Source organism: Parasteatoda tepidariorum, chromosome 3, assembly GCF_043381705.1.
Source record: "Parasteatoda tepidariorum isolate YZ-2023 chromosome 3, CAS_Ptep_4.0, whole genome shotgun sequence".
Lineage (NCBI taxonomy): Eukaryota > Metazoa > Arthropoda > Arachnida > Araneae > Theridiidae > Parasteatoda > Parasteatoda tepidariorum.
Genome location: NC_092206.1, coordinates 91157910 through 91185212, shown reverse-complemented (window position 1 = coordinate 91185212; position 27303 = coordinate 91157910). Strand labels below are relative to the sequence as shown.

Here is a 27303-nt window from a genome sequence, read left to right as displayed (position 1 = left end):
TCCCTATTTCCAACTTATGGAAGAAGTTATATTCAATTGTTATAATTAATCCTTTGCTTTTTTCTGGTACTATAGGTGAACCATGGTACAATAGGTGAACCAGAATGGCTTCATCATGCCTAGCGCCGTATGCAAAAGTATTAAAAAAAAAGATTATGTCTTACTGTAACCTAAATAATAATGTAACCTATTACTATTACTTCTGTAACCTATTACTATAATCTGAAATTCTTTTGGTTAATTTAAGATAGTTAATTGGTATGTAATAATGTACCAATTAGCTATCTTAAATTATGTGTAATTATGTATAATTATCTTATCTTATGAGTAAAAACTTACGTAATAACATTTACTGAAAGAAAAAGTATGCTCAGATCAAGAAGAAATATATTTATTTTGAATAATTAATGATATCTTTACAATAGTGAGAGACATTCCACAAATAAGACAATTTTTGTTCACTTGCCAACCAATACAATTTACAATATCACAATAAAGTAAAGGCTTAAGTGAATACAAATAATATCTTATGATAAAATTAACTAATACTATAACAAATAGTTACTTAAAATACAATTTTTTTAAAAATGAATTCTCGATGTTTATATTTGCACTGTTAACAATTCCTTTAATGCACTAGGTACGAAATTGTGTTTATGTTTAAGAAATTATGCTAACAAAAACATTAGGTTGCTTAATTTATTTTGCGAAAAGGAAAAACAAACGTTATTATTTAAATGGAATGAATTATTTCTTAAAGCAACTGAATTTTTATATTCTTAAAGAAAAACATTGCGGGTCATTATTATTTTTAGCTTTAACGCACCTATTTTTTTAAATTTTAGTATGAATGTTTTTAATTTTTAAAACGAATGATGATTAATATAATTTGAGCGATTGGTAAAAGCTAAATTTCCCCTCCTCAAACACACTTTCGTTCGAACAATGAAAAGTATTTTCGTTTAATGAATACATACAGTCAACATTCACCCACGCACTCACACAAGTAATGAACTATTTACAGAGATCACGTGATATGTACAAATCTTCTCTTAAATGCCATGTAAAAGAAGCAAAATAGTTAAAACACGCATCAGATAACTATATTACATTTCGAATAACTTTTTGAACCTATTCAGTTTGTTGAAGTTTGAGATAACGAACCACTTCGAAAACATGAATAGGAGGCAAACATTGCCTATTAAAGTGGAAAAGTTTCTTAAAACTAAATGATGACGTATTTCATAATCAAAGAACGTTCGATTATTAAAATGCTCTTGGTATAGCTCTCAGGGTTCCTTCTTCGTTTCCAGGCAACAGTGTAAAATATTGCATCAGAGATGAGATGATTAAGAATATTTCCATTGATGCCAAAGCTTGACCAGCACATTCTCTTTTGCCTGCAAATCATAATAAACTACATTAGAAACATTTACTTGTTTTCATCAACAAATTAGAATTACATGAAACCTTGTTTATAAAAACAGAATGAATTTTTAAGTTCAAACTTAATAGCTCTGTTAATAGACTTGGAACTATGGTTAATCTCAGTGGAAAGAGAAATAATACATATTAGGGCAACGCTTTTTGCAAAAATTTATTCTAGTGGTACCTAAGTTTAAGTTTTAATATATTATTTTTTATTTATTTGAATTAATCTTCCACACCACTACATATAAATTATTTAAAAATTCATACCCAATGCCACTTCGTTTCAACATTTTAATGGTGAGGCTTTTAATATATGTATATAATTTTAATAATAATTATTATCTAACTTATAAACTACAAAACTGAATGTTCAAGTTCGCGCATTTTCATTATTTATTATAAAAAAAGGAAATTAAAAAAAAAAAGTTTGTTGAGGCCGATAATTTAACTTTAGATTTTTTTTACATACACAGGGATTTAAAAATGTTAAAAGAGGTAGGAACTCAGTTCATTTGTATTCATTTATCCCTTGAAGTAGTAAAATGATAACTGCCACTAGAACTTACACTATAAATTATTCAGACTAAACTAAAACTATTTTTTCTTAATAAAAGTTTGGATTTTATCACATTTTGCATATTTAGTCGAGAGTGGCAACCAACTATAACTCGACAAATAAGATTTTTAGTGATGGTTAACAAATTTTATATAAATAAATTACTAAATTGTTTTTTTTTTTTCTTTCTTCAAGATTTGTACAAAACCTATAATTGTAGTTGAAATTTACTTACCAATTCCGAATGGGTAAGGTCCGTCAGTTTTTATCCTTTTTCCATCATCTCCCAAAAATCTGTTGACATCGAATTTTTCCGGTTCAGGATAAATTTCTGGATCGTTGTTGATGGTCCACAGGTTGGCAATCACCGTACTTCGTTTGGGAATTCTAAATCCGTTAATTTTTGTCTCTTCTGCAATGAAACAAAAATGTCTACGTTTTAGAATTAAATCAGTTTGATATATTTGGCACAATTTTAAATCAAAAATGTTTTAACTAAAGTCTTAACTTCTGTAAACTATTCATCTCATTTTTTGTCAGACCTAGATTACAAAACGCAGGATGCATCATTTTCGGCGTACGAGGGGGTGGGGTATTTCATACGGTGATAGAAGTTTTATGTGGAAGTGATGCATCCTACGTTTTTTTTTTGTTATTATTATTATTATTTTATTTATTTATTTATTTTTTTGTTTTTTTTTTGTTTTCGACAAAATAAAAATAACTTTCTGCACAAGTAGTTTCGAAAAAACACAGCCGTTAAAATTTTCATGTTATTTATTATTTTTTTCCTTTTAGTCTGTTTTTGTCAAAAAGTGACCAGCATTTTCATTGGGATAAATTTAGCACGCAACATTCAGTAAAGATTAATAATTTGTTTTGTCATCAGGCATAGAGATCTAGTTGAAAATTGAACAACTGAACTGCCTAAAAAATGGTTGATATTCGGACTGACGATAAATAACCGTTGTCGATAATAGGACGATAAACTCTGATTCTTAAGGTATAAATAGACTTCAATCTGAATAAAGTTAAATGGATTTCAAACACGTTTGCACTTCTGTAAAAAGTTTAATTATCTTTCAAAAATTGCTCAATGGTAAATCCGAAAATAAATCAATATTGGTTGGTAGATGGGCTAAGTTTTTATAATTAAAAATCATTAACTTTTGTTAAATGTAACTTTTGATTAATATAGTAATATTTGCGAATTACTACAGAAGCGAATTATTGCTATAGGAAGGCTTTACAACTGTTGTTTGAGTAGAATTGTTGTAACTTTAATGTTGTGTGCCGTCGTTATTGTTGAGAATTATCGTCAGCTCAATTTTTAACTTTGATCTAGTTCATAAAATTGAGTTGCTATAGTAACGGTTTGTTTTGCTTTTCTGGGCTTCTTAGTTCTTTTGTGGAGAAGAAACAAAATGGTTTTTAAGTTGATATTTATTTATTTTTGAGCATTAATATATTTATATTTAAGCCATTTTATATCTTTGAGTGTTTCGAGTTTTATTGATGAAGCTAGTATTTTACAATTTTGTAAATATAACTGAAAAATAAATAATTTTGTTTGTTGTAAGTTGTTTATGGAATAATCAAGAACACTGATATCATTAACTAATTCTGATTCGAAGTGCGAAACGGAATAGTTATTACAGTTGTGATATATAACAACTATACTACAGTAAACAATTAGTTATGTTAGCTTACCAAAATTGCTGTAGAGATTTGAAATATAGAATGATTGTCCGCATCTGTGCAATTCTTGGATGAAAGCTTCAGTGTAGGCGAGGTCGTTACGATCTAACCAAGATGGAAGACGATCTCGGCCAACAACCGAATCGATTTCTTTTTGCACCAATTTTTGTTCCTCAGGATGTTTGGCAGCTTCTAACAAGAGACCTAGAATACCCGATGGACCAGATCCTTCCATCAACATGTTCATGGAAACTGCCAATAATCTTTCACCTGAAGACAAACATACCATCTTAGTTAAACTGGTTCAAATGTTTTTGTAAATGCATATTTCAAAATTTTCAATTAAATTTAATAAAATGTTTTAGGTTATTAACATTAATGGGTATGCGATTAGATCGATGCACTTATTGCTTTATATTAGCTTATGCTAAGCCATTATATAGTTTTAAAAACTTTAATAGAGAGTCTAACTACTATACAATTAACAAAAATTATAAGGTTTAGCAATTTTAAGTACCAATCAACGCGTTCACGTAACTTTATTTGGGAATAACTGAGCAAGCGCAGTTTGACAAATTTGTGTCATCGATGTGCGCAGTTTGATGAATCTGTGAGGCTGGCGTGCGCAGTCAAATAGAGAACGAACGTATATAAACGTGCGCGACAGTACGTGAAAGCGTTAAATGTTAACGTAATGTAAACGTTAACGTTTAACTGTTGATAGTTTTTTATTGTTCGACGGTTTTATATATTCCATCAGTTTTTTTTCATTAAATAATAATCATTAGAAATTTATAATATAATTAACGTAATGCAGCTGATGAATACATAATATGAAAATATCAACCATGTAATATCATTAGCTAATATTCTTAATGTTACAATCTATCTCTAATATTATTAATTTTAAGAATAAAATTAATTATATTTCTAATATTATTAATTTTAAGAACGAACAAAATTAATTAAGTGGATGCATTTAAGCAATTATCATCAAGTATTATTCAACCTAGCTTTAATGATACTGTTAAGAATCATTTAACTTCGGCAATTATTATCCTGAAATAGGACTTTAACGAAGAATCAAGTTGGTAGATCAAGTTTATTGTATAATTTAAACTGGAAATTATTATTTTAAATAAAATCATCATCATTAAAATCGAATATCAAACATAGCTTACCATTAAATGTGCTTTTTTCAAGTTGTCCATTCTTTTTTAATTTTTCTATTTCATAGAGATAACTATCCACGTAATCTCTCAAATTTTTAGGATCAAATGTTCTGATGTGTTCTTCAATAAGGTTCTGGACTGTTTTCTTCAAAAATTGTCTGCCTTCTCTGACTTTTGCTGACCACGGCATCAAACGCATTGCCACATACCTACAAAATTTTAAAACCTATTTATAACAACTGGAAATTGATTTTAATTACGGAAATTCAATTTATAAAGGATTTATCGAAATCAATTTCAAGAAAGAGAACAAGAACACCGCGGTTTTCTAATTTAAGTAATTAAGATATTTTTGTTTATGTAACTTTATTAGAATAGATTTAAATATCGAAATAATTTCTTTAAGAACATACAGACTTGAAGTGGATGAATTTATTGAATTAGAAATAGCCAATTTACGAAATTTAATTGGAATAAATTTTAAATTGGAATTGATTTTAGAGAAAACCAGAACAAAAGTAGTTTTGAGATGTGTACTGATTAAAATATTTTAGTTAAGAAACTTAATTAAAATGGATTTCAAAGTACGATGAATTTCAGTTAACAATCAGAAGAAAAAAATAGTTTGGGGATATTTACTGATTTAAACATCTTTATTAATGAAATTTCTTTGGAATGGATTCAAAGCTGTAATAAATTTCACGAAAATCAAAAACAAACTTTTTTAGACAATTGTTTGATTCAGATGATTATATATATATGGAATTTATATATACAGTATCCGGAGTTTATATATATAGTATCCGGAAATCAGAAAACCGGAAAACCAAAAAACCAGAACGAAATTCAATAAATTTTCTCGCCATTATTTAAAAAAATTTTTTTTTTCCTCATAAGATTTTAGGATTTTTCTTTCTTTTTTGAAAGATGTTTACCTTACCATCATTTTGGAAATAATCATAGTGTATTACTTCATCGTTTTTTCTTCTTTTTAAGAATATTTCAAAATTTTTTTTTTTTTAGTTGGGTTTAACAATAAAAAAACAGCTTTTTGTAGCGATTCAGGAAACCGGAAAAAATCATTTATCCGGAATTGCGATGGTCCCGATCGTTCCGGATAATCGGTTCCCTACTGTAATAGATTCCAAATTCAATTCAGTTAAAAAAAAATTTAATCAGAAGAAAATTCACATTAAAATTAATTTTAGATCAGCAAGAAAAGTGATTTTTTGAAATTTTCAATCAAGTTATATTAAAATCATGAAATGTTATTGTGATGCATTTTATATTAAAATGAATTTCGGGAATAAAAACTAGAAATAAAAGGATTTCTGAACAATTAAAACAGATTTTAAATTTGTTCGAATTTCTGAAGATATTTACTGACCTAAACATAGAACCAATGAAGAAGAACCTATGATCGGCCATCATGTCGATCAAGTCAACGACTCCTTGTGCCAATTTGGGAAAAACGTCGCCATACTTCTCGAACTTCTTGTCGAACATAACTTTGGAGATCATTGTACTAATGACGTATGAAATGTGGAAGTCAAACCGAGCCGACTCTCCTTTTGTCTTTCTCAAGTCATCAATCAATGTTCTGATTTCCTCGTGTATCGTGGATTCAATCTCTACTTTGCCGAAACCGAAACTTTTTGCAGCCTGGAGGAAGAATCTGCGGTGTTCTTTCCAATTCGAACCTTCCTCTTGAGTAATACCTGATAATAATAAAAAGAAAACATTGTATGAATAAAACGAATATGTAGTTTAATTTTTTTTTATGTTTAATTAGTTACATAGTAATTTACACGAAACAACAAAAGCTATAATAAGAGCTTATTTTAAATACTCTGAGCTCTTCATTTGCAAATATCATTTTTAAAAATCTCAAATCTCTCATTCAAATAAGAAGTTTAGAATAGTTAAAAGAAAAACATATTTGACTACAATATGCTAAACAGTTAATCCTGGTCTCTTGCGCTTAACTGCTAAATAAAATTGTTATTCCTTGAATGTCAATTTACATGATAAAAGTTTAGTTGAGGGGGAATATATTTGAATATGTTAATGAATGTGCAGGCATGCCAACTCTTGCACTTTTTGCAAAATATTTTATAGAGTGACAGACATTTAAAAGTAAAAGCAGTCAGAATTTTTGAGAACTTTTGCCAACCTTTTAAAAGCCTCATCGCGAGAGAACTCTCTACCCGAAGCCGTGATGGCACAGTGGTTAAGGTACTAAGCTGTTATTGTATATAGGACCGGGGTTCTTTCCCTGGCGGTGATTTGATACCCATCCAGCATCAGATTAATAGTTATAGGCTTGTTTAAGAAGTATAAGCGGTCAGTGTGGAATGTTGTAGACATTGTCGCCATCGTTATTTTTGTTTCGAAATTCTGAAGCCATAGCCTCTGTAACCCCTTAGAAAGTAACTCGTTGTTCCAATAGGACTTTTTTTTTTACCAACTTTCTGATAAGTGGGAAAACCTTTTTCAAAGCAGGATTGGGAACAATTTACTCATTTGTGCTTAATGTTCTATTAAATAAAAAAGCTTGGTTTTTTAAAATGTCAAAGGGTTGCACAAATAAAATACTTTCATTTATTTTGTAGGAACATAATAGTTTTGCCTACCATAATTAATAATTTAAAAAAATTTCTTTTACTAAGATTTAAAGTCGCAGTGCAGGTCGATGTTTAAGTGGTAAGTAACAGATATAAACTTAGACTTGGCTTAACCATTTTTATTTATTATCGCTTTTTCCATAGCTGAAACTTCTGCACTTCTGCAAAATTTATGAAAGGGCATTATGAAGACAAATAAAATTTATTTAAAACTAAGGGTGTATAAATTGCGATAAAATTTATTACGATAAGGTAGGATAAGAGGAGATGATTTATGCTGAGATAAAACTCAACTCTTTGTCAGAATTCATTATCTTTATGAATCGTTAAAAACGGCAATTGAGACAGAAGATAACCTTGGAAACTATTCGCTTTGATACACGAGGTTTCTACAAATGTGATTCATATCCAGGAAGAAACTCTTCCTCATAATTTTATCTTTTCAAAATGAAAATTGGAGCATTATCGTTTGTTTAACAATTGAATTTAGGTTATCAATTTCTTATTTCTAATATAAACAAAGTAGATTATAATTAAAAAATATGGGGACGGTCATTTTATTTATAAACTAGGATGAATAGCAGGACTCAAAATTATCATAGTGGTAAAAAAATTTTCTTATAAAATTGTGTTTTTAAACAGTTATCAGGAATTATGATTGCCACACAAATTCGACAACTCAAAAACATATATAGAGTAATCGGGGCTATTAGTGCCCTGTAAAACAGAAAGATCTGGTACTAAAACCATTCCATTTCTAACTTGTTTTCGACAAAAACATTCTATTTAGAGTAAGTGAAGCCCGCAAGTTTTAATTTCTCTTCGGTGACACATTCTATATTCTTACTTAAAGATTCTTTCTCTAAAGTTTCAATATTAGAGACAAACCTTTATATAAATGATACATATATTACATAAAGTTACACGATATATATACAATCAGTTGCGTAGCTGCAAATTCAATGGCACTCAGAGAACAAATCTCTATCATATAATACAATGGAATACGTGCAAGTGACGTAGTGTGGTTTTCTCAATCCTGATTGGTTACTAAAACGTGGCATTTGTTTATGTTAGCAACTGTTCTTACCGTTCTATTTTGAGTAAGTTAAGCCCGTCAAGTTTTAATTCTCTTAAGTGACACATTGTATATTCCTACATAAAGATTCTTTCCCTAAAATTTCAATTCTTTCACCGTATATTGCCTACAAAGACCCTTTTTCTGTCTGAATGGGATTCTTAAATTAAAATGCAGCCAAAAAAATATTAATGCTACTCAAAAAAAGTTTTTTTAGAAATTTTTTAAACCCTATATATTGTTATTAGCTTTCAAAGAAATATCACTAATATTAGAAAAATCCAAACAATAAAGAATTGCCAATACATGTAAATGTAATTTAAGACGGATGAAAAAAAAAGCCGCTAACGTCCTCAGGAACCCAGATAAATTTTGATGATGATGATGAAATTTCAATGTGTATTATCATCCCTTTTATAGTGTGACTCTTTTTTATAAAAAAAAAAAAAATAAGGAAGATATTTTCTTTTAAAGGACAGTTGAACTTATTTTCAAAAAATCGTAGCGATAAGGAATAAAATGATAAAGATTAAGCAGCTTTAACCAAGCTTATCATATTACATCATAATGAAGTGATTTTTATTTTTCTCACAAGATAGTATCACGTTTAACCTTGAAAACAGCTGATTTTCTTACTAAAACGTTTCCTAATATCTAAACGAATCGCTATGTCGTGTGAATTTCTTTGCACAATATGAAATAACTACGATTTCGAAAAATAAGTATAAGTAAATATTGCTTTTTCAACAAATTTTTCAGTTTATATTTTAATGGAGTTAGTTATTGAATAAACATATTTGAAAATAAAAATTATTGCATTTATTTATTATTTAATGCATTTTAACTTAAATATTAAAGCATGTCAAAAATAATAAAGCTAAAAATTACTTTGAATATATCGTGATGGTAAAAGTATCGAATAAACAGCATGTCGAAGTATGGTTTTTAATTTAAGCTATTGCTGTACGCAACATTACATATTCAGTAACATAATGCATTCAAATAATATAAAATATTTTTAAAATTAATTTCCTGCTATAGAAATTGTTTGGAATCCAATATTTTTACGGAGAATTAAAGAGTTAATGTTCAGATAAATTACTAATTGCTTATAAAATTATATAATAAAGCTTCTTTTTTTTTTTAATTTTCAGTGGTGACCAGAACATAAATTAAATAATGAACATAGTTGAAATATAAATATTTTATCACGTTCTTAAATACCTCTATTGTTACTTTCTTTTATTTTATCAATCGAATTTTTTTAAAGTTTTAAGTGTTTTTTAAATTTAATAGTTTGCCATTAGTTTTGTTATTTATAGAAATATTGACCACCATGATGTCTATAAATATATTTAACAATAAGGTTTGATGATCATCCAGTTAATATTTTCAAGTGTTAACAAACTTAATTTAAATATTGTGGGAAGCTAGAAAAAAATGTACGTTTTCGCAACATTAGACTGGAAAGAAATAATTAGTTGAATATAATTTTTAGGTTCCAATAATCAATCGTTAAAAGTCATATAAATTCGAATAATTAATCTTCGAAAATCCATTTGAATTAAAACACTCAACCATTAAAAATCGTTTTAAATTTGAATAATAAACCGTTGAAACTAATTTTAAGTTTCAAAAATTAATAGTGAAAAAGTTATATAAATTCAAACATCAAAAACCATATAATTTCAAATAATAAATCTCAAAATATTTGAATCAGAGCTTTGGAAAGCATTTATAAATCGTTAACTTACCAAGGCCATTTGACAACCATTCCAAAAAGTTGCTCTCAATCGGTCTACCAATAAATTCTTCCGAACGATTTACCATGACATCTTTTATGAGTTTCGAACTATTGAGGACAACAATCAACTTCCCACCTGTTGTCCGAAAACTTATGACTTCGGTATTGAACTTTTTGGCATAAGCTGCAAAGTCCAGGTATGGTTTCTCCGAGAGGAATGGGTAAAAACCAAGGAGTGGCAATCCATTGGGACCTGGTGGTAAATTGCGATTTTTTCTCCACCAACTTATCAAGGTGAAGGTGAACAGCAAAATGAGGGTGGACGAAACAAGGGGTATTGAAAGATATTCGAACAACATCTTAGATGAGGTCTTAATCAACCAATAAAAAGCGGGATTTTGAATTTTAAATCCCACCAAACCATGGTTTTTATATGTGCCGATACAAGAGTGAAACAAAACACTCGACCTTGATTTATTAGATATAATTTATTTTTTTACGAACATTATGCAAACATTTAACAATTGAAAGGTATCATGAAGATAATCTAACATGATTAGAATTTATAAACATATGGAATATGACGCGGTGCAAATTCGATAAGTAAAATTTCATAAGATTCTACCTCTTCTAGTAACGCGTGGCGCGTTAGCCAATGATAACGCTTCATACGATCATAGCAACCAATAGAATCAAAGCCTGGTAAATGAAAAGAACAGAAGGAGCCCGCCATTAAAGAAACGTAAGGAACTAAAACGAGTTAAACCCAGTTTCTTAAGGAAGTGTCGAAAGAGTTGATTGTTTTGTCTCGTGTAATTTTTAGCTGTCACTAGGCGTATAAGATTCATTTGATATTCGGAAAAAAATATTATTTCAAAAAATTATCACAGATCGAAATATCATATATTTTTGTGAAATTTGAACATTCAATCACTTCAAAACACTTAATAGTTCGAATTTTAACAATTTAAAGTGATAGGGAAGAGAATTAATGAGTTGTATAAAAGAATTTTATTCGAAATCAATCCATTAACAGGAGTTGTAAATGCATTTTTTAGAATTCTTGTAAAAGAGGCCTTAACGAAAAAAGTGGTGCCCTTATACTAGTGGATATTTTTTAGTTTTAGCTAACACTTTAGTTTTTAAAATTATCGCATTCACGTGTTTCCAAATGGAAATAAAAGCGTGGAGATTATTTATATACTATAGTAAATATAAATCTCTAGTTTTTTAAATATGAATTCAAATAAATAAAATATTGAGTAAACAGTCTTTATACGGACTCACTCACACATACAGTCTTACGCAATAAGTGACTAAAACGTAAAATATGGTAGAAATTCAATTTATTTTTATTTATTTATTATCTTTTTAATTATCCAATCGTACCATTACGATCGTACTAATCGTACCAAGTACCATTACGACTTACATTTCAAATTATTCATATTTAAACTAAAACTATCGCTTACAGTAAAAATTATGTTCAATTTCTATATGTTTAATAATTTGATTTGTAACCTTTTAAAATATTCTTCAAAGGTTAGAGAGACAAGTTATGTCTCGTTTTTTCCCCTTCAAATATTATACAAAACGCTGCTACTATTGCAAAGAAGAAATACTCGCTGACTTCAATATTTTATCTGTGAAATAGCACAATACTAACAAGCATCTATTCAAGTATCACTTGAAAGTTTCAATGCATTCCGGCGAAAGAATGGTATGTTTGGCAACAAAAAAAAAAGTTCTCTTAATTTATTTTACCAAAAGCACTGCGTCAAAATTATAAATAAATTTGAATGATTTTTGAAAAATCCAGTTTCCAAAGCAGCGAATTTGCACATTTAAGAAATTTTCAAAGCTGACACTTTTTTTTTTAACCCTTTGACGCAGATGGGACACTGCGGTGTCCCTTTTATATGTATTTTTCTGACGCTCTAATTCAAAGCAAAAATATATTTTGGTACTTTTTAATTATAAAAAAGAGCCATATATTTACTCCAAAAAATAAGTTAGATTATCGAGATAATATTTGCATTAAAACATAAAATTCAAAAAGAAGTAGTTAAAAAATTTTTTTGGCTACATTAGTACTATATCAATACATAATTAATTGTTTGGCTATATTAATACAATATTAGAAAGCACTCCTTTTTGCGGATATAATCGTGTGAGCTGAGGATGAGATTATATCTTTTCGCTGTTTCGTTTTCCGATCTTTTAATAAATATTTTTCATTTTTCTTAAAATATTTATTTTAATAATTTGTCTTTTTTTCTTATCATTAATCTTTATTATATTATTTTCCATGCTTCCCCTATATTTTTAACTTATTTTATGAGTTCTATATACTTGTAGCTTATGCGCAGTAAATAAAACTTATCATTGCTTTTCTTGAATTATTCCTTGTTTTTCTCCCTTCTCCTTTTATCCTTTCTGTTTTATTGTGCTACATATATATATATATATACACTGGTTATCATAAATTAAGGAAAAATCACAAAAATAGCGATAACTNTATATATATATATGTATGTATGTATGTAGCACAATAAAACAGAAAGGAAAGGATATATTCATCACTGTTTCTCCTCATCATCATCTACTATTCCACTATATGATTTATTATGGACACGTAGACATTCTTCAACTAACTTGATTTTATTGCAATGGGAACTTTGTGGACCCAAAAGACTTTAAATTATTAATTACTTTATTCGTAATATTGTATGGCAATTATTGTGCTTTTCTCCTGTCCCATTGCCTCTTTTCTACAGTAATTTTTTTTTAATTACCAAATTGTTTTTACTCATTGTTTGTAATTTCACGATGAATGAGACGAGGACTTCTGAGTTTCCCAATTAATAAATTCAGTTCAGTTCAATTTCAGTTAATAAACTGGCAACATGTTCTCACGTATAAAGATTAAATAGTGGACCAACTCAACTAAAAACTTTTCTGGTGGGACCTTCGTGGTAGCGGCGTATTGTTTTTCCACCAAACGTTCTGAGACGTAGAGGTAGCAGGTTCGGTTACAGTGGTAGCCCTGGATGTATCTTTGATTGCCTGTGGTCACGACACCGGCGTTAGGACAAAAACCCATGCGGGGTCACAGCACGGAGTAAGAAGGTATCTTTGTTCCCCACTCTCCAATTTAATCTATCTCTTTTTAAATTTAATAAGGGTTTATAACCCGTTTTATGAATTGAGCACAAAAGCTGACATGCGTGTTCGAAAAACTTACCTGATGTTTTTTACTTTCATGGCCGCTAGTCATTCATATCTTATTTTAATGCTATGGCTGAATAGAAAATATCGCAAACCAGACAAGATAGAAAATACAATACATTCTTTAGACTTTAAAGTCCCCAAAATGAATGGTCCACTATTCAAATAAAGCCTCCAAATTAAGCAAAATATTCAAAAATTGAAGTTAAAAATATTATAAATAAGTTGATGTGATGGGTTCGCCTACCGCGATTTGGACTGGGATGATCAGACAAAACGGCTTTTTTTCCGCTTTAGTAATTCAAAAATCACTCTAACGTAGGATTATTACTGCCATCATCAGGGCCCGAGATAAGAATTTCAAACTATTTGCTAGTAAATTAGCCAAACAACAAAATCATTCGCCAGTTTTCGAAAATCTTCACCAAATGCAAATCTTAACAATTTTTATATATATTTTTCTTTCAGTGGAAAAAAAAACATTTGCCAATACTTTCGCTAAAACACAATTTTATTCGCCAAATTTACGATTTTATCGCATTTGACGAGGTATCGAATGCTTAGCGCGAGCTCTGCATCATGCTGTCTTCGATTGGAATCGTACTTCAGAGTACGAATGCAACAGGGTTGTAGCAGATCATCATAAAAGATGAATGTCATACCGTTGATTACAGCCCATTAGTTCAGCTCAAGAAAAGTATCGGCCGGCCAGACGGTCGAGCGGTTAGCTTGCCTGATTGCGAAGCCAATGGCTGCAGGTTCGAATCCCGCTAAGGGCATGGATGTCGTTCTCTATTGTGTGATGTGTGAATGTGGCCCACCCTATAAACGGGTATCTGTGGCGTGGGTAATGTTGCTCGCCTCCGTGACTTCGGTTCAGAGGTGCCAACTGGGTAAATGAGTAATACTTACGGTTCTTCCTAAGCGAAGGACGTAAAAGTTCAGTGCATGCCATTAGAATGGAAAAAAAAGGAGAGTGCCGAACATTTAATTCATTTCTTACTGAAAGTATAAGCCGCGAAGTTTTCATATCCTCTGGTCAGTTCGTGGTTGGATTCTATTGTGAATTATACGAATTTGACTTTAATTACAATTCATTTCATTTTTGGGTGAAAAAAATATATACTTCTGTGGTGAAATTTCATTAGATCGGGAACTTATAATTTTTGACATATCCGCTCTGGTTATGATATGTTATGTTTGTTGTTAAATATGAAATAAACTGTTATTTGTTAATAACTTTTCGTCGTTTGTCATAAATGGCATTTTGATCATTGTTGGTATTCGTCGTAAACTGGCACCTTATATGCTGATTTTCACAGTCGTAAGCATGAGAAATATTTAAATCGAATCACAAATTTAATATATATTTAAGTTGTAATAAAAAAAATTGATGTTCGCATCGCAATGTAATTAAAAAAAACTTCGCGTAGCAAATAAACTCTGGGTTACAGAAAGGCAATTCTAACACGAAAACGTGGAGAAAATTTTATGATTTTCCCTATTTTTTACGTAATACTGACAAATAACACCGTCGCTGAATCATCTGAAGTGGACAGCATATCAGAATTTTTACAAACACCACACTTAACTTTTTTTCTTTTCCAAAAGCGTATGACATAACAGGAGATAACGCTTCGCATCAAAAACTGTTAAGCCCGTTGAGATAGCTTTGTGTTAGAAAGATAACTTTGTGATAACTTTGAAGCTTACTACATCTGCTTATGATAACAAATCATTTCAGACACAGATTATGAAATTACAGGTTGTACTACACAAATTGATACAATTCAAGGAATACACCAGTTTTTATCTCTAAACCAATTGGGCGTCTTCAAATAAAAGGGGGAGCAACCTCAAATTAGCGTTTCGAAATGTTTTACACCATGTTAGGAAATGTCTTATCAGCACAGAAACTGACAGCCCGGCACCTTCATAAAACTCATTCTGAAAGTGAATGCTGAACTCAATGTGTTTATAATGCGGAAATAAATTTCAGAAGTGTTTTATGATTTTTGGAGGACTACCGTTTATTGTACAAGCACGTGTAAGAAGATATTTAAAAGTCGTAAATAATTAACCGGATCTATCATTGAGAGCTCCTTAAATCATTTTAACATTTTCGTTGCCGGGCATCTCTCAACGGCAAAACTGTCAACAAAAAAAAGCCGCTGATTTTTTTTCTTCCAATTATTCAAAGTGGTTAGCGAAATTCGTTCACTAATTGATTTTAAATAGTTACGGCTTCCATCGCATTTAAATATCATTGAGATATGTATAGCATATGTTGTGATATTTTAAGCGTTGAAAAAGTTTAAAAGGCTGAAATTTAGTTTTTACTACTAGAATAAATATTGCGGGCAGCTAGTACTTCCCGGTTGTCGTTGGTTGCGAAGGGATGTACTGTGCCATTAAAATTAAGAGTAGTAAATTTATGCATGCAAATACAGAAAACAGGGCCCACTGCGAGCTGTAGCATTATGAGAGAGAGTGAAATTTATTGTAATGACCACCCATATTTAGCTCCTGCTAGATAAGCGTACTCATTTCGCAGTCATACTTTTTTTCTAAAGCTACCTTATAAACCTGCTGAAATCCCTGCGTGAGCTACGGCGGAGCTGTCCGTAGTTGCCCCTCGTTATTAATGAATCTAATAGCGGAGGATAGATAATTATACTTTGTAACTTTCTTAAATGCAATTTATCTATTAAATAAAAATGCTTTTTTCTTACAACTAAAATAATAAGGAATAATACCATAACTGATGCCATTTGTTTCTAAAGGTAGTTAGAGATTGGGTGCTTGTTACAATAATTAACTTCCGGCCTTAATTATTTGTAACACAATATGTTCTGAATTCAATAAAATACTCAACTGTGTTACCTGTCACTGAATGGTATGTCACTCCAATTATATTTTAAAGCATAAGTGATAACAGGTTCGCGTCCAGTTTTGATGCGCAATTTTGAAAGCTCCGTCCATTTGCCTCACTCGCATTTTGTGTCAAGTGAATGCGTTCATCTATTGGATGAAGACTTACCAAAGAAATACGAAATTATGAAGATGCTTTATACCTGGTAAGATGATCAAAGCACTACATTTTAGGAAACTATTGAAAATGACAAGGTTAGGACTTTTAACTGTGAGCATCTACGTTCTTGATTCGTCCCGCAGTGGACTGATCGTTAAGACACGGTTCCCATCAGATTACCGAAGTCAAGCATCACAGGCTGCGGTCAGTGTGCGGGTGGGTGACCCACTTGGATCAGTCTGCGTAGGGACCGAGGGTGTGCGGTATTGGTCCTCGTTAAACTGTGCTACCGTAAAGTGCTCGACTTCGCGTGCAGGTCGTTGGGCTACCGAAGCGGGGGTGCCATCCCCTCTGCAGAGGATCAAAATTGTGATGGCATGTCTTCGGATCATCCTCAGGGATGTTTCCCAGACTGTCGCCAATAGCCCATTGTGCAGCTCTAGTGCGACGTAAATGAACAACAACAACAACAACGTTCTTGATTCCACACTCCACAAATTAAGAGAGTTACAAGCTTATGGACCTTTGGAAGAAAGCGTCGAATTTGACTTTTGGAAGAAATGGTTCAATTTGACTACCATGGTTATTGTGATTTACTATGGTTATTGAGAATTAAAACACCAAATGAATAATCGATTTATATTTTCTCCATAAGTGCAAGTGTCATAATTACCAGCCTGAGATTGTTTCACTAGCTGTGGTCAGAGAGCGGCTGACTAACCACTTTGCTCAACCTGCGAAATGAACGAGGATGCGTGGTATCGGTCCTAGCCTAATTGTTTTATCTTAAAGTGGTTGACTTCGCAGTCAGTTCGTCGGGCTACCAAACTACTAAACTCAGTGGCGCGACAGCCCATAGTATTTTTTTTCCTTTGTCGCGACTTGATATCGTTTCTTGTAGATTATTTTCAGTGGGATTAACTTCGTGATCGCCGTCGTTACCTTGCTCTGAACGCAATGTATTATTGAAAAGAATATATAAAGAAGATTTCTTCATTAATTAGGTAAGTTTTTTTTTAAACAAAACTTTTTTTTATTTTCAAATGTGAAAATTATCGGAAATCTAATTTAAGGCGCCCATAAAGAATTAAATTACAAAGTAATTAAATATGTTAGGTTATGTTTTTACTTTCTTTTAATTTATTAAAAACTTTTTGGATAAAACTTCTAATAATTTAATGGGTTTTTATTATTTAACTTTATAAGTCTTAAGTTGTTTTTATTTTTAGAAATAAAGTTAAAACAAAACTTATTTTTTGTCATTGAACATTCAACTTTGTTAATTCAAAAAAAATTTAAAGGTTTGCGAATGTTATTCATTTTTTTTCCCTTTGATCATTTAGCACTTCATTTTATAAGAGAATATAATCATTCTTTTTAATTTTCTTTTAATATTATTAGTTAATTAGCTAAACATATTATCGAATATCACAATTTTTTCGCTTTTATTTTTAAGAAATTAAACCTTACTTTTTTTCGTTCATAATTCGGTCATTATTAAATTTAATTTAATTATTTATGTGAAATAATAATGACAAAAAATAGTGTTGTTTTAAAAGTGCTTTTTTTGTGTAATTTATTTAGCACTTTGTTTTAAGCATACAAATAATTTTTCACGAACTTATTTTTTGAATTTTCTTTCTATATTGTTNTGAAATAATAATGATAAAAAAAAAGTGTTTTAAAAGCGTTTTTTTCTAAAATTTATTTAGCGCTTTGTTTTAAACATACAAATAATTTTTAACGAACTTATTTTTTAAATTTTCTTTCTATGCTGTTAGGTAAATATATTGATAAATTTCAATTTTATTATTTATCTTTAAATTAAGAAATCTTTCATTATTTGCATGATCATTTTTAGAAAATATAACAAAACTTGCGTTTACTTTTTCATTTAGAATTTGAACATTACGATCGAACTTAATTATTATTTATGCATAATAGTTCAGAAAAATATTGATTTGTAAAAAACGCTTTAAAAAAAACAAAGTTTTTAACACTTAGTTTTAAGCGCATAATGAATTTCTTAACAAGCAAGTTGCTGTAATTTTTAAAGCAGTTAAGTTGGCAACTATACTAATAAGAGAGATCATTTCATTTTTGGATATGTTAAGCGATATAGCTGATTTTTTTTCCTTATAAATCAATATTAAAAATGTATTAATATTTCATTTAAAACTTTTTCTAACCCCATAACACACAAATAATTTAAACGTAAAAATAAACGATTCAATATTCATGCAGAAAAATTTTAAGACATGTTTTGCTAAGATGTGCTAAAGTTTTTTTTTTAAACAAAAATAATCTTCTTATTATTTTTTTACTAATTATTATCCCCTTACCGAAAGTAAATATTTAAGGCAACTAGTTTGTACTTATTTTAAAATTTACTACTAGAACAAAAGTTTACTCCTAGTTTGTATCAAGTTTACTAGTTGCAACGAGTAAATGTGGCAGTTTTTGGAAAATTATCTCATATGTTTTACGTAGCTTTCTATTTTTCTAAACAAATTCGTAAATAAGTACTTGAAGGCAAGACTAGAAAAATCAAAAATATGAAAACTTAATGCTCATCAGAAATTGAACTAGTTAACACTAGGTTTACGGACGTTTCTTATATACCAGGAGTGGCCTAGCTCCTACATAGTTGAGCCATTTTTTCAAAATGTAAAATTTTTCGCGAGCAGCACTTAAATACGTATTTTAAAGGTATGCAAAAAAGGTGTTAATTTTTTTTTGCATAAATTATATTTATTGAAAACATATAAGTAGAAAATATGTGCATTAAATTTAAAATTAAACGCATTTATTTTACTTCTCTTGATAATTCTTTAAAATTTAGTGAATAATTGGTGACAGCACTTTTCAGCAACTCTTTGAGATGTTTGTTAGTTAATACTGATCGATGTTTGGATTTTACTAATTTTAAAGTGGAATAAAATTATTCACTTAAGTACGTTTTTCCGAATATTGAAATCATTCGACAATCAGCCTTTTTTATACAGGATACTTCGATTCTGGTACAAATTTCCAAAATTCAGTAATCGACGTCAACTTATATTTTAATTGTAGAGATTGATCTTCTTGTACCTCAATTAGTTCTAATTCTCCAGATTCTTGTGTCATATTGGAAATGGAAAACTCACCTTAAATTGAACAACGTTGCACTTAGTCTTTCATATTAGTTCTCAGTAATTTAAAAAACATTTTGAAACGCATACGGAGCGATAATAATTTTTTAAAAATATAATAGCACAAAAAGGAAAAGAAAACTCGGGAACATTTATCGAGAGCCACAAATAATCCTTCAAAGAGCCGCAGGTTGGCCACCCCTGTTATATACCTATCTCCACGAACACGAGTCAATTTGACGCATGAACAAATACATATAACAGCACTTACTGTTATATGCCAACTTGCTATATATAGAGATGCCAACTTGGTCCGAACAGCAAATATATATTTTAAAGTGGTAGTTTATTAATTGTGATTCTTGGTTTAATAAATTCAATTTAGTACATTTTTTTACACCACTATTTCTAAATAATTCGTAGGCTTATATAATTTACCACTTTATATTTGCAAAATTTACTTAGTAATTATTTACCGTTTTTTTAAATTACTTTTTGTCGTGCCCGGAGCAGTTGGCATCTCTGCACTTAGAAAGCAATGTAATTATATACTATAAGAAAAAAAAATGAAAATATTCTAGTATTTTATTTTTCAATACTCGAACTAAGCAACTGAAACCTTCAAAATCTGACATCAATTGACATTCTGCGTTTGTTCTTTTTATTATTGCTTATCGGCAACAGTTGTTTATAGCTTGTTTCATTTGAGATAACGATAACGGATCGAAGTATTGTCGGTACATTCCTATTTATTATTGATGTGATGTTTGCATGTTTACTCAAAATTTTGTCTAAATTACGATGGCGTCAAATTGACGCTATACCACAAAGAGAATTTCAATATTTCAACGCTTTTGAAGAAAATAGACTTCAACATATATTTACCTCGATCAATGGATAAAAGTCATTACAAGAAATAAAATAAAAATGCATACAGGTTTTGTAATTTTCTTTATAAAATTCGAAATGCGTCGAAATGAAGCGTCCCGTAAGCCTAGTTTTAATGTAACGAAAATGTGTTATTCCTTTACTTTAATCATAAAATCTATAACCTTCACCTTGAATTACGTTGTTCGTTCATAAACTTGACTGTATTTAATCTTTATGACTTTTATTTTTTGTTTCCATAATCGAACAAGCAATAATATAAATAATAAAATTTTATTTTATTTACACTATTGAAGAGCTTAGTTTAATAACTTCCCAAGTGACAATTTAGTAAATTCGATGAATTAAATTTTTTTTATAAATATCGAAACAACAAAAAGCTGTTTACAATGCATATCTTTCTTTATATTGAGAACTGGCTCGTTAAAAAATATGGCTTAGTAAAATAGGAAACTGATTTTCCCTTCTTTTTTTCTTATTAGCAATAATTATTCTGAAACTCGAATGGCATTTAAAATAATACTTAACATGATCTTTCACAAAGATCTTTAGTTTGATGTGCACTTGTCGCTCTCAATTTAGCCATTATTGCTAAATTTCAACATGTCATAACCTACAAATAATCTCCTGCCAAAACATAAGCTTAATGAAAAAATTACGTCACCAGTTAAAAAAACTTTCATTTTTGAAATAATTTATTCACCCAATGTACTTTTCTCCGCCAATCAAGCAGCCCCCTCTATATTATATGTTCAGGGCTCTCAATGATCTGCCAAAACCATTAAAGTAGTCCTTAACTACTCCTCTGATGTCTATAAGCGCCAAAGCAAATTCAAATAAACCCACTCACTTAGATGTATCTAATTTTTTTGTCATAGATAACCCATTCCGATTTCTGCATTTGAGCACTAGATTATTTCGGTGATCAGGAACATTTTATGTCAGCTTGTTGAAGATATGAAATATATTCGAAGGCTAAGGACCCCACGCAAATTTTATGGATATTAATTCTCTGTTAAACAACTCTGAATTTTTTTAAATAGGAAAACATAAAGGTTCTCTTCAGGACGCATTCCTTTACGATGGTAAATGCGATATTTCGAAATAAAGAATAATTATAGTAAGATAAAAATTACTCTTTGTAATGCGCCTACTTATTACCTGCATTCATCTGTCCATTCCATACTCACAAATAAAATAAAAATCTATAAAGTAATAAATAAAAATAAACTGTTCATAACACTGGACAATTAAAATTAAATAATTAAAGTAATTTTATAAAGACTACAATTTATTTAGAATTTTACTTAATAAATTAATTGATCAGATATAACAGGTCCATCCATAATATATATNTATATATATATATATATATATTATGCTAATCGCAATATTATATATATATATTATATATTTGCTCTTTTCCGTATCGTTATATATATAATCTTCAAGACACTTTTTATATCACGGTAAACAGTGGCTCGTAAGTCGAATAATGAGTAAGTGTACTCTTTACTTAAATGATTTCAAAAAGTAATATTGAACTGACAATTCAATAAACTGAACTATGGCTTTATTCTGTCACAACATAAAATTCAAAATTATGATGTGATTACGTTATGTTCCATGCGCAATTTAATTTTTTAAAAAGTTGAGATTAACATCATTTTATATTTCATTTATAACTTCAAGAAAAATGGGGAAAAAAACCTATAAAATTTGTTACCACTTTAAATGTTAAAATATCATGGAAAATTATAAAAAAAGTTAGCAATAAATGTATTTCTTCTAAATTTTTTATGTTTTACTGATGAGGCAGGTGACGAAAACTCTGCTTACATATTTAGAATTAATATATATATTTATTTAATAATATATATTTAATAATATTTATAAATAATATATATTTTAGAATTAAATTTTTCATGATAAAATAATAACGAATTACAAGGGGTGATCAAATGAAAAGGTTCGAAACGACGTAAAAACGTAACAGTTAAATATTTGCATATTCCGCTATGGGAGAACGTAGCGAGACATCTCGGGATGCGATTGGAGTCTCTGACTGGGATCGAAGCATGCGCTGGTGCCCGCATGAACAGGAGAGAGCAGAGCTCTTATCAAAAGCGGCGTCCAAATGATGCGACAGTCCGTATGAGGACTGGATGGCGTTCGCGTTGCAAAATTCGACGATTGAGGAGCAGCGATGTGCTATCCGATTTCCTCGAGCACGGAAAAACTGCCGCCTACGCAGGTCCAATAAAAATAAAAGACCGGGGCTGCTCACGGAGAGTGTGGTTCTGCTCCATGATAAAGCGCGTCCACACGTCGCCAGTCTCACACACATGGAACTGGCCAAGTTCAAGTGGGAAACGTTGGACCATTCGCCCTACAATTCGGACTAGTCGCCCTGCGATTTCCATGTGTTTGGTCCACCTGAAAGGGAAGCTCTTCAACTCGGACGACATACTCAAGGACGCTGTGAAGGACTGGGTCTCGTCATGACTACAGGAATTCTGGGAACAAGGAATCCTGCGGCTTGTTCATCAGTGGGATCGCTGTGCACAGGCCTATGGTGTATATTTTGAATAAAGTCTACATTTGTACCCACCGTGTCGTTTCGTACCTTTTCATTTGATCACCCCTTGTATCTAAAGTTGTGGTTTATCACATATTAGTTTGTTTATTACACTTTACTCTGAAACTATGCATATACTATATTTTTTAAAACTAAAGCGATAGTTACATTAGAATTTATTCACTTAGTCTAAGATCTACCACTACCACACATAAGTTTGGGCTACCCTACCACTTTTTTGAAACGGAGTACTTTTTACATGATTACCAAAAATTGTACAACGTAAGAGGACAATTGACACTGCAGCTTATTTTTAGGAAATAAAAAGTACTTGTAAGAGAAAAATTTTATCTTAACCCCTTTGTAGGAAAGAGTAAAGAAGTGTTCACTTTTACCATAGATGCCTACCCGAAAGTCTTTTATATTAGTTGTGCCAACACTTAAAGTCCCTGCAATTTTTTATTAAACCTTATATATTTGCTTAAATGCCGACCGGGCCGGACTCTGTAGGGGTTAGAGAACTGGCCTTGCATCAGAAAGGTTTGGGGTTCGAATCCTACGCAAGGCATGGATGTTCATTCATTCTCTGTACTATCTGTCCTTACTGTGGGAGCAACACTGGTCCACCTAATAGGGTACCCCTGAAAGAATCACCAACAAATATGCCCTTCAGGTGCCTGTATGACGAAAGGTCATTCCACAAGTGGGCAGAGGGGGGGGGGGAATTTGCTCAAATTGTTTACAAATAGTGATGGTCAAAATCATAATAAATCAATATTATTTCATTAGAAGCAAAATGGCAACCAAGCATCATATTTAAAGAACTACTCGTATAATACGAGGTTTTATTCAAATATCAATGTTTTATTTCTTTACTGATGAATTCCGGAGATTAATTAACAAATGCTTCCAATAAGTCTTGAACTATTTAAAACATGAATCTAATTTATCACCAGTTGTTCAGAAACTTGTAGCATCGGTACCAAACATTGTTATCCAAACCCCAAATTGATATTATGATAAGAAAAGAGAGTAGCTAAACAAGAAATAGACATATGACTACGATTTATTTATAAATTTTCGTAATTATTTATTTGATTTCGCCTCAATATCGATAAAATAATCCCCATATTGGATGTTTTAACTTTCGTGCTAAAACTCTTCGAAACACTCATAAAAAAGGGAATCACGAGCGATTTATTTCTTGAGGTTAGGTAGGATAAGGATATAAAATTTTGGCGAATAATTTAACATCAAAAATATCCTTTTAACATAGTTTAATGATATCAAAATAAATCTAATATCGATCAAAATAAATCTAATATCGATCAAAATAAATCTAGTATATCAAAATCTATATCAAAATAAATCTAATATATCAAAATCTATATCAAAATAAATCTAATATCGATATATGTTACTGCGAATGACCGAAATGGGTGGTTTTTGACTTCAATCGGTGAATGTTGACAACTACACAGTTGCTTTGGTAATTATCCGAAATATATACTAGGTCTAGTGAAGTGCCTCTGCGCAGTATACATTTGCCCGGTATGCCCTACATCAATGTTTTTTTAAGGTAAAGTGCCACTGCCCAGTATTCATTTATCCGATACTCTGAACACTTATGCTTCTCCTAATCTATCCTCAGCAGATATTAAAATAACGAATAAATTAATATAATTCGGATGTAACAAATATTTCGAACATTCACTATGTGACTGTTAACATTCACCGGTGAAAGTCGACATTCTCTTGATTTCGATCATTCACGGTCACATATACACCCAATCTTTATTTCGTTGTGAAATAAATTCTCTTCTAAGAAAATTATACAAAATGATTTTCGCTTACCTAATCCATTAGATAGCCACTCCAAGAAATTGCTGTCTATTGGTCTGCCAATGAATTCCTCCGAACGATTGACGAATATATCTTTGATAAGTTTTGAGCTGTTTAATACAACAATCAGTTTGCCTCCAGTGGTTCGTAAACTTATGACATCAGTGCCAAACTTTTTGGCGAAAGAAGCGAAGTCAAGGTAAGGTTTTTCGGACAAGAAGGGATAGTAGCCAACAAGTGGCAGTCCGTTAGGGCCAGGTGGTAGATTTCTATTTTTTCGCCACCATTTTACCAAAGTATATGTAAACAGTAAAACAAGGGTGGACGAAACAAGTGGTATCGAAAGACATTCCAGAAACATTGTTTTTTGTATCAAGCAATCGGAAACGAGTTAATTTCGTTCTAATTTCGAAAAGTAGGGCAAGGCTTATATAGGTAAAAATTGTAATAAATAGGAAAAATGGGGCCATAAAATAAATCAAAACTTGTTTTTGTCTCACCTCTGTGTAAATATTTAACGTTGGATGTGTTTATAACAACTGATTTAAATGAATTGAGCTGTAACAAAAGTTAAACGTAAATAAAGTATTAAAAATATGACGGTTTCGTGACGCCTGAGAAAGAAAATAAACATTTTCAGGGCTAAAAATATATATTCTTCCATCCAATGAAAACAAAAAGTATAGACACACCTGTATTTACCAGAAAATCCTTTTAAGAATAAATATTGTTTTTTAAATACAATATGTTTACTATGACGTTGTAAATTCAGTAAAAGTTTGTCAAGCAATTATATTTAATCGAGATCCACAATTTAGTTTTATTGCTAATTCAAACTGTGATGACATTTAAAACAAGATGTAATTCCATTTTTTTCTCTAGTGTAGTTAATTAAGTTTTATTGGAATGCAGAATGATAATTCAATTAGTTGCCTTTTTGAACAACATACTGGGGGACATAAAATGCTTGTGCGGAAAAAAGCAATATATCACGTGAACAAAGTTGAAGTAAACAAAGTCCCGAAGGATAAACAAAATTTCTCTTTGGATATCACGTGGACAAAAGGAATCCTGGAAAAAGGAACACCGTCATAAAAAACCCGGAAAAAAGAGCTCCGGAAAAAAAGCACCTCATAAAGTATAGTAGTACAATAATAATGACGTCTTATTGGATTCGGGCAGTTAATTTCGAATTTTGTGTAATTATTTTATCATAATTAGATATTAGTTCAATAATAATTTAAGTTACAAAGTTTTATTTGAAGTTGACAGAACGGAACGTTTAATATTTTTAGTAGTAAATGTACAATTATATAAGGAATATTAATTATATATCAATAAACAGTAGTCTCACGAGATGTATATCTTTTGATAAGTTAAAAATATTAATCAAAATTATAAATATTTTAATTTAGCACAATTTTTAAAAAAATGATTAGTGTAAAAAGTATTATTTGTGTATTATTAAATCGCAATTTAATAAGTGTAAAATTTAGAGCCATTTTAAAACCGCTGAAAAGTCTGATCTATTTGTTAAATAAATTAAAGTGGTGAAAGGTCCTCTCCGTAAACGTTCCTAACGTATATTTTAATTATTTTTTTCAGAAACATGTAATTACGTTCCATAAGCTATTTAATTATGTTAAATTTAAGTTCAACAGCCCCAATCGAATCGGTCGTTACATTTATACAATAATTAATACGAGGGTTGCTATTTATATTTCTGGCCTAATAATGAGAAAACAAATATGTAGGATCGAAATTGGTTTTATTGTTTTTCAAAATATTCTCCATGATGATCAATACACTTTTGCATGCGTTTGAACCAATTTTCAAAGCACTTTTTCCAGTCCGATTAAGGTAACTCCAAAACATGCATTTTGAATTCATCAACTGCTTCTTCGGGGGTCGAAAATCGTTGTCCACGTAATTTATTTTTGATGTGTGGGAATAAGAAGAAGTCATTGGGTGCCAAATCAGGGCTGTACGGCGGATGACCCATCAGTTCGATCTTTCGCTCCGTCAGAAATGCCTTTGTTTGAGTCGATGTGTGAGAGCTCGCATTGTCATGATGAAGAATGATTCGCCTGTTCTTCTGCTTTTTTCGAATTTCTCCGATGACTTCTGGCAAACAAATGGTCGTGTACCATTCAGAATTGACCGTCCTGCGTTGCTCTAACGCCACTGTTGCCACATGACCGTTAATGCCGAAGAAACAGGCAATCATTTGTTTCGATGTGCTTCTTCCTCGAACAACTTTTGTTGGTTTTGCCTCGTCTTGGAAGACCCATACAGTTGATTG

General features: G+C 30.6%; 1 protein-coding gene across 2 annotated transcripts; it reads right to left on the bottom strand.

Moving 5' to 3' along the window:
* Nucleotides 1-375: 375 nt before the first annotated feature.
* LOC107437738 (cytochrome P450 18a1) lies at nucleotides 376-25418 on the bottom strand. 2 transcript variants are annotated; one of them, XM_016049835.3, is made up of 6 exons: nucleotides 25014-25418; nucleotides 6245-6575; nucleotides 4867-5066; nucleotides 3698-3955; nucleotides 2223-2399; nucleotides 376-1400 (listed from the first exon to the last, which is right to left on the bottom strand). In XM_016049835.3, the coding sequence occupies exons 1-6, from the start codon at nucleotides 25360-25362 to the stop codon at nucleotides 1267-1269; spliced, it is 1449 nt and encodes a 482-aa protein (XP_015905321.2). In that variant the 5' UTR covers nucleotides 25363-25418; the 3' UTR covers nucleotides 376-1266. The 2 variants fall into 2 exon arrangements, with proteins under 2 accessions (XP_015905321.2, XP_015905319.2); XM_016049833.4 differs by lacking the exon at nucleotides 25014-25418 and adding an exon at nucleotides 10314-10938.
* Nucleotides 25419-27303: the final 1885 nt, after the last annotated feature.

Bases quoted from the DNA above. Each gene is read 5' to 3' on its own strand.
- LOC107437738 (XM_016049835.3), bottom strand. From the start codon at position 25,362: ATGTTTCTGGAATGTCTTTCGATACCACTTGTTTCGTCCACCCTTGTT. The intron at 6,576-25,013 runs GTAAGCGAAAAT...TATTATTATCAG, and splicing joins GTGGCTATCTAATGGATTAG to GTATTACTCAAGAGGAAGGT. The intron at 2,400-3,697 runs GTAAGCTAACAT...GTTTCATTGCAG, and splicing joins AAATCTCTACAGCAATTTTG to AAGAGACAAAAATTAACGGA.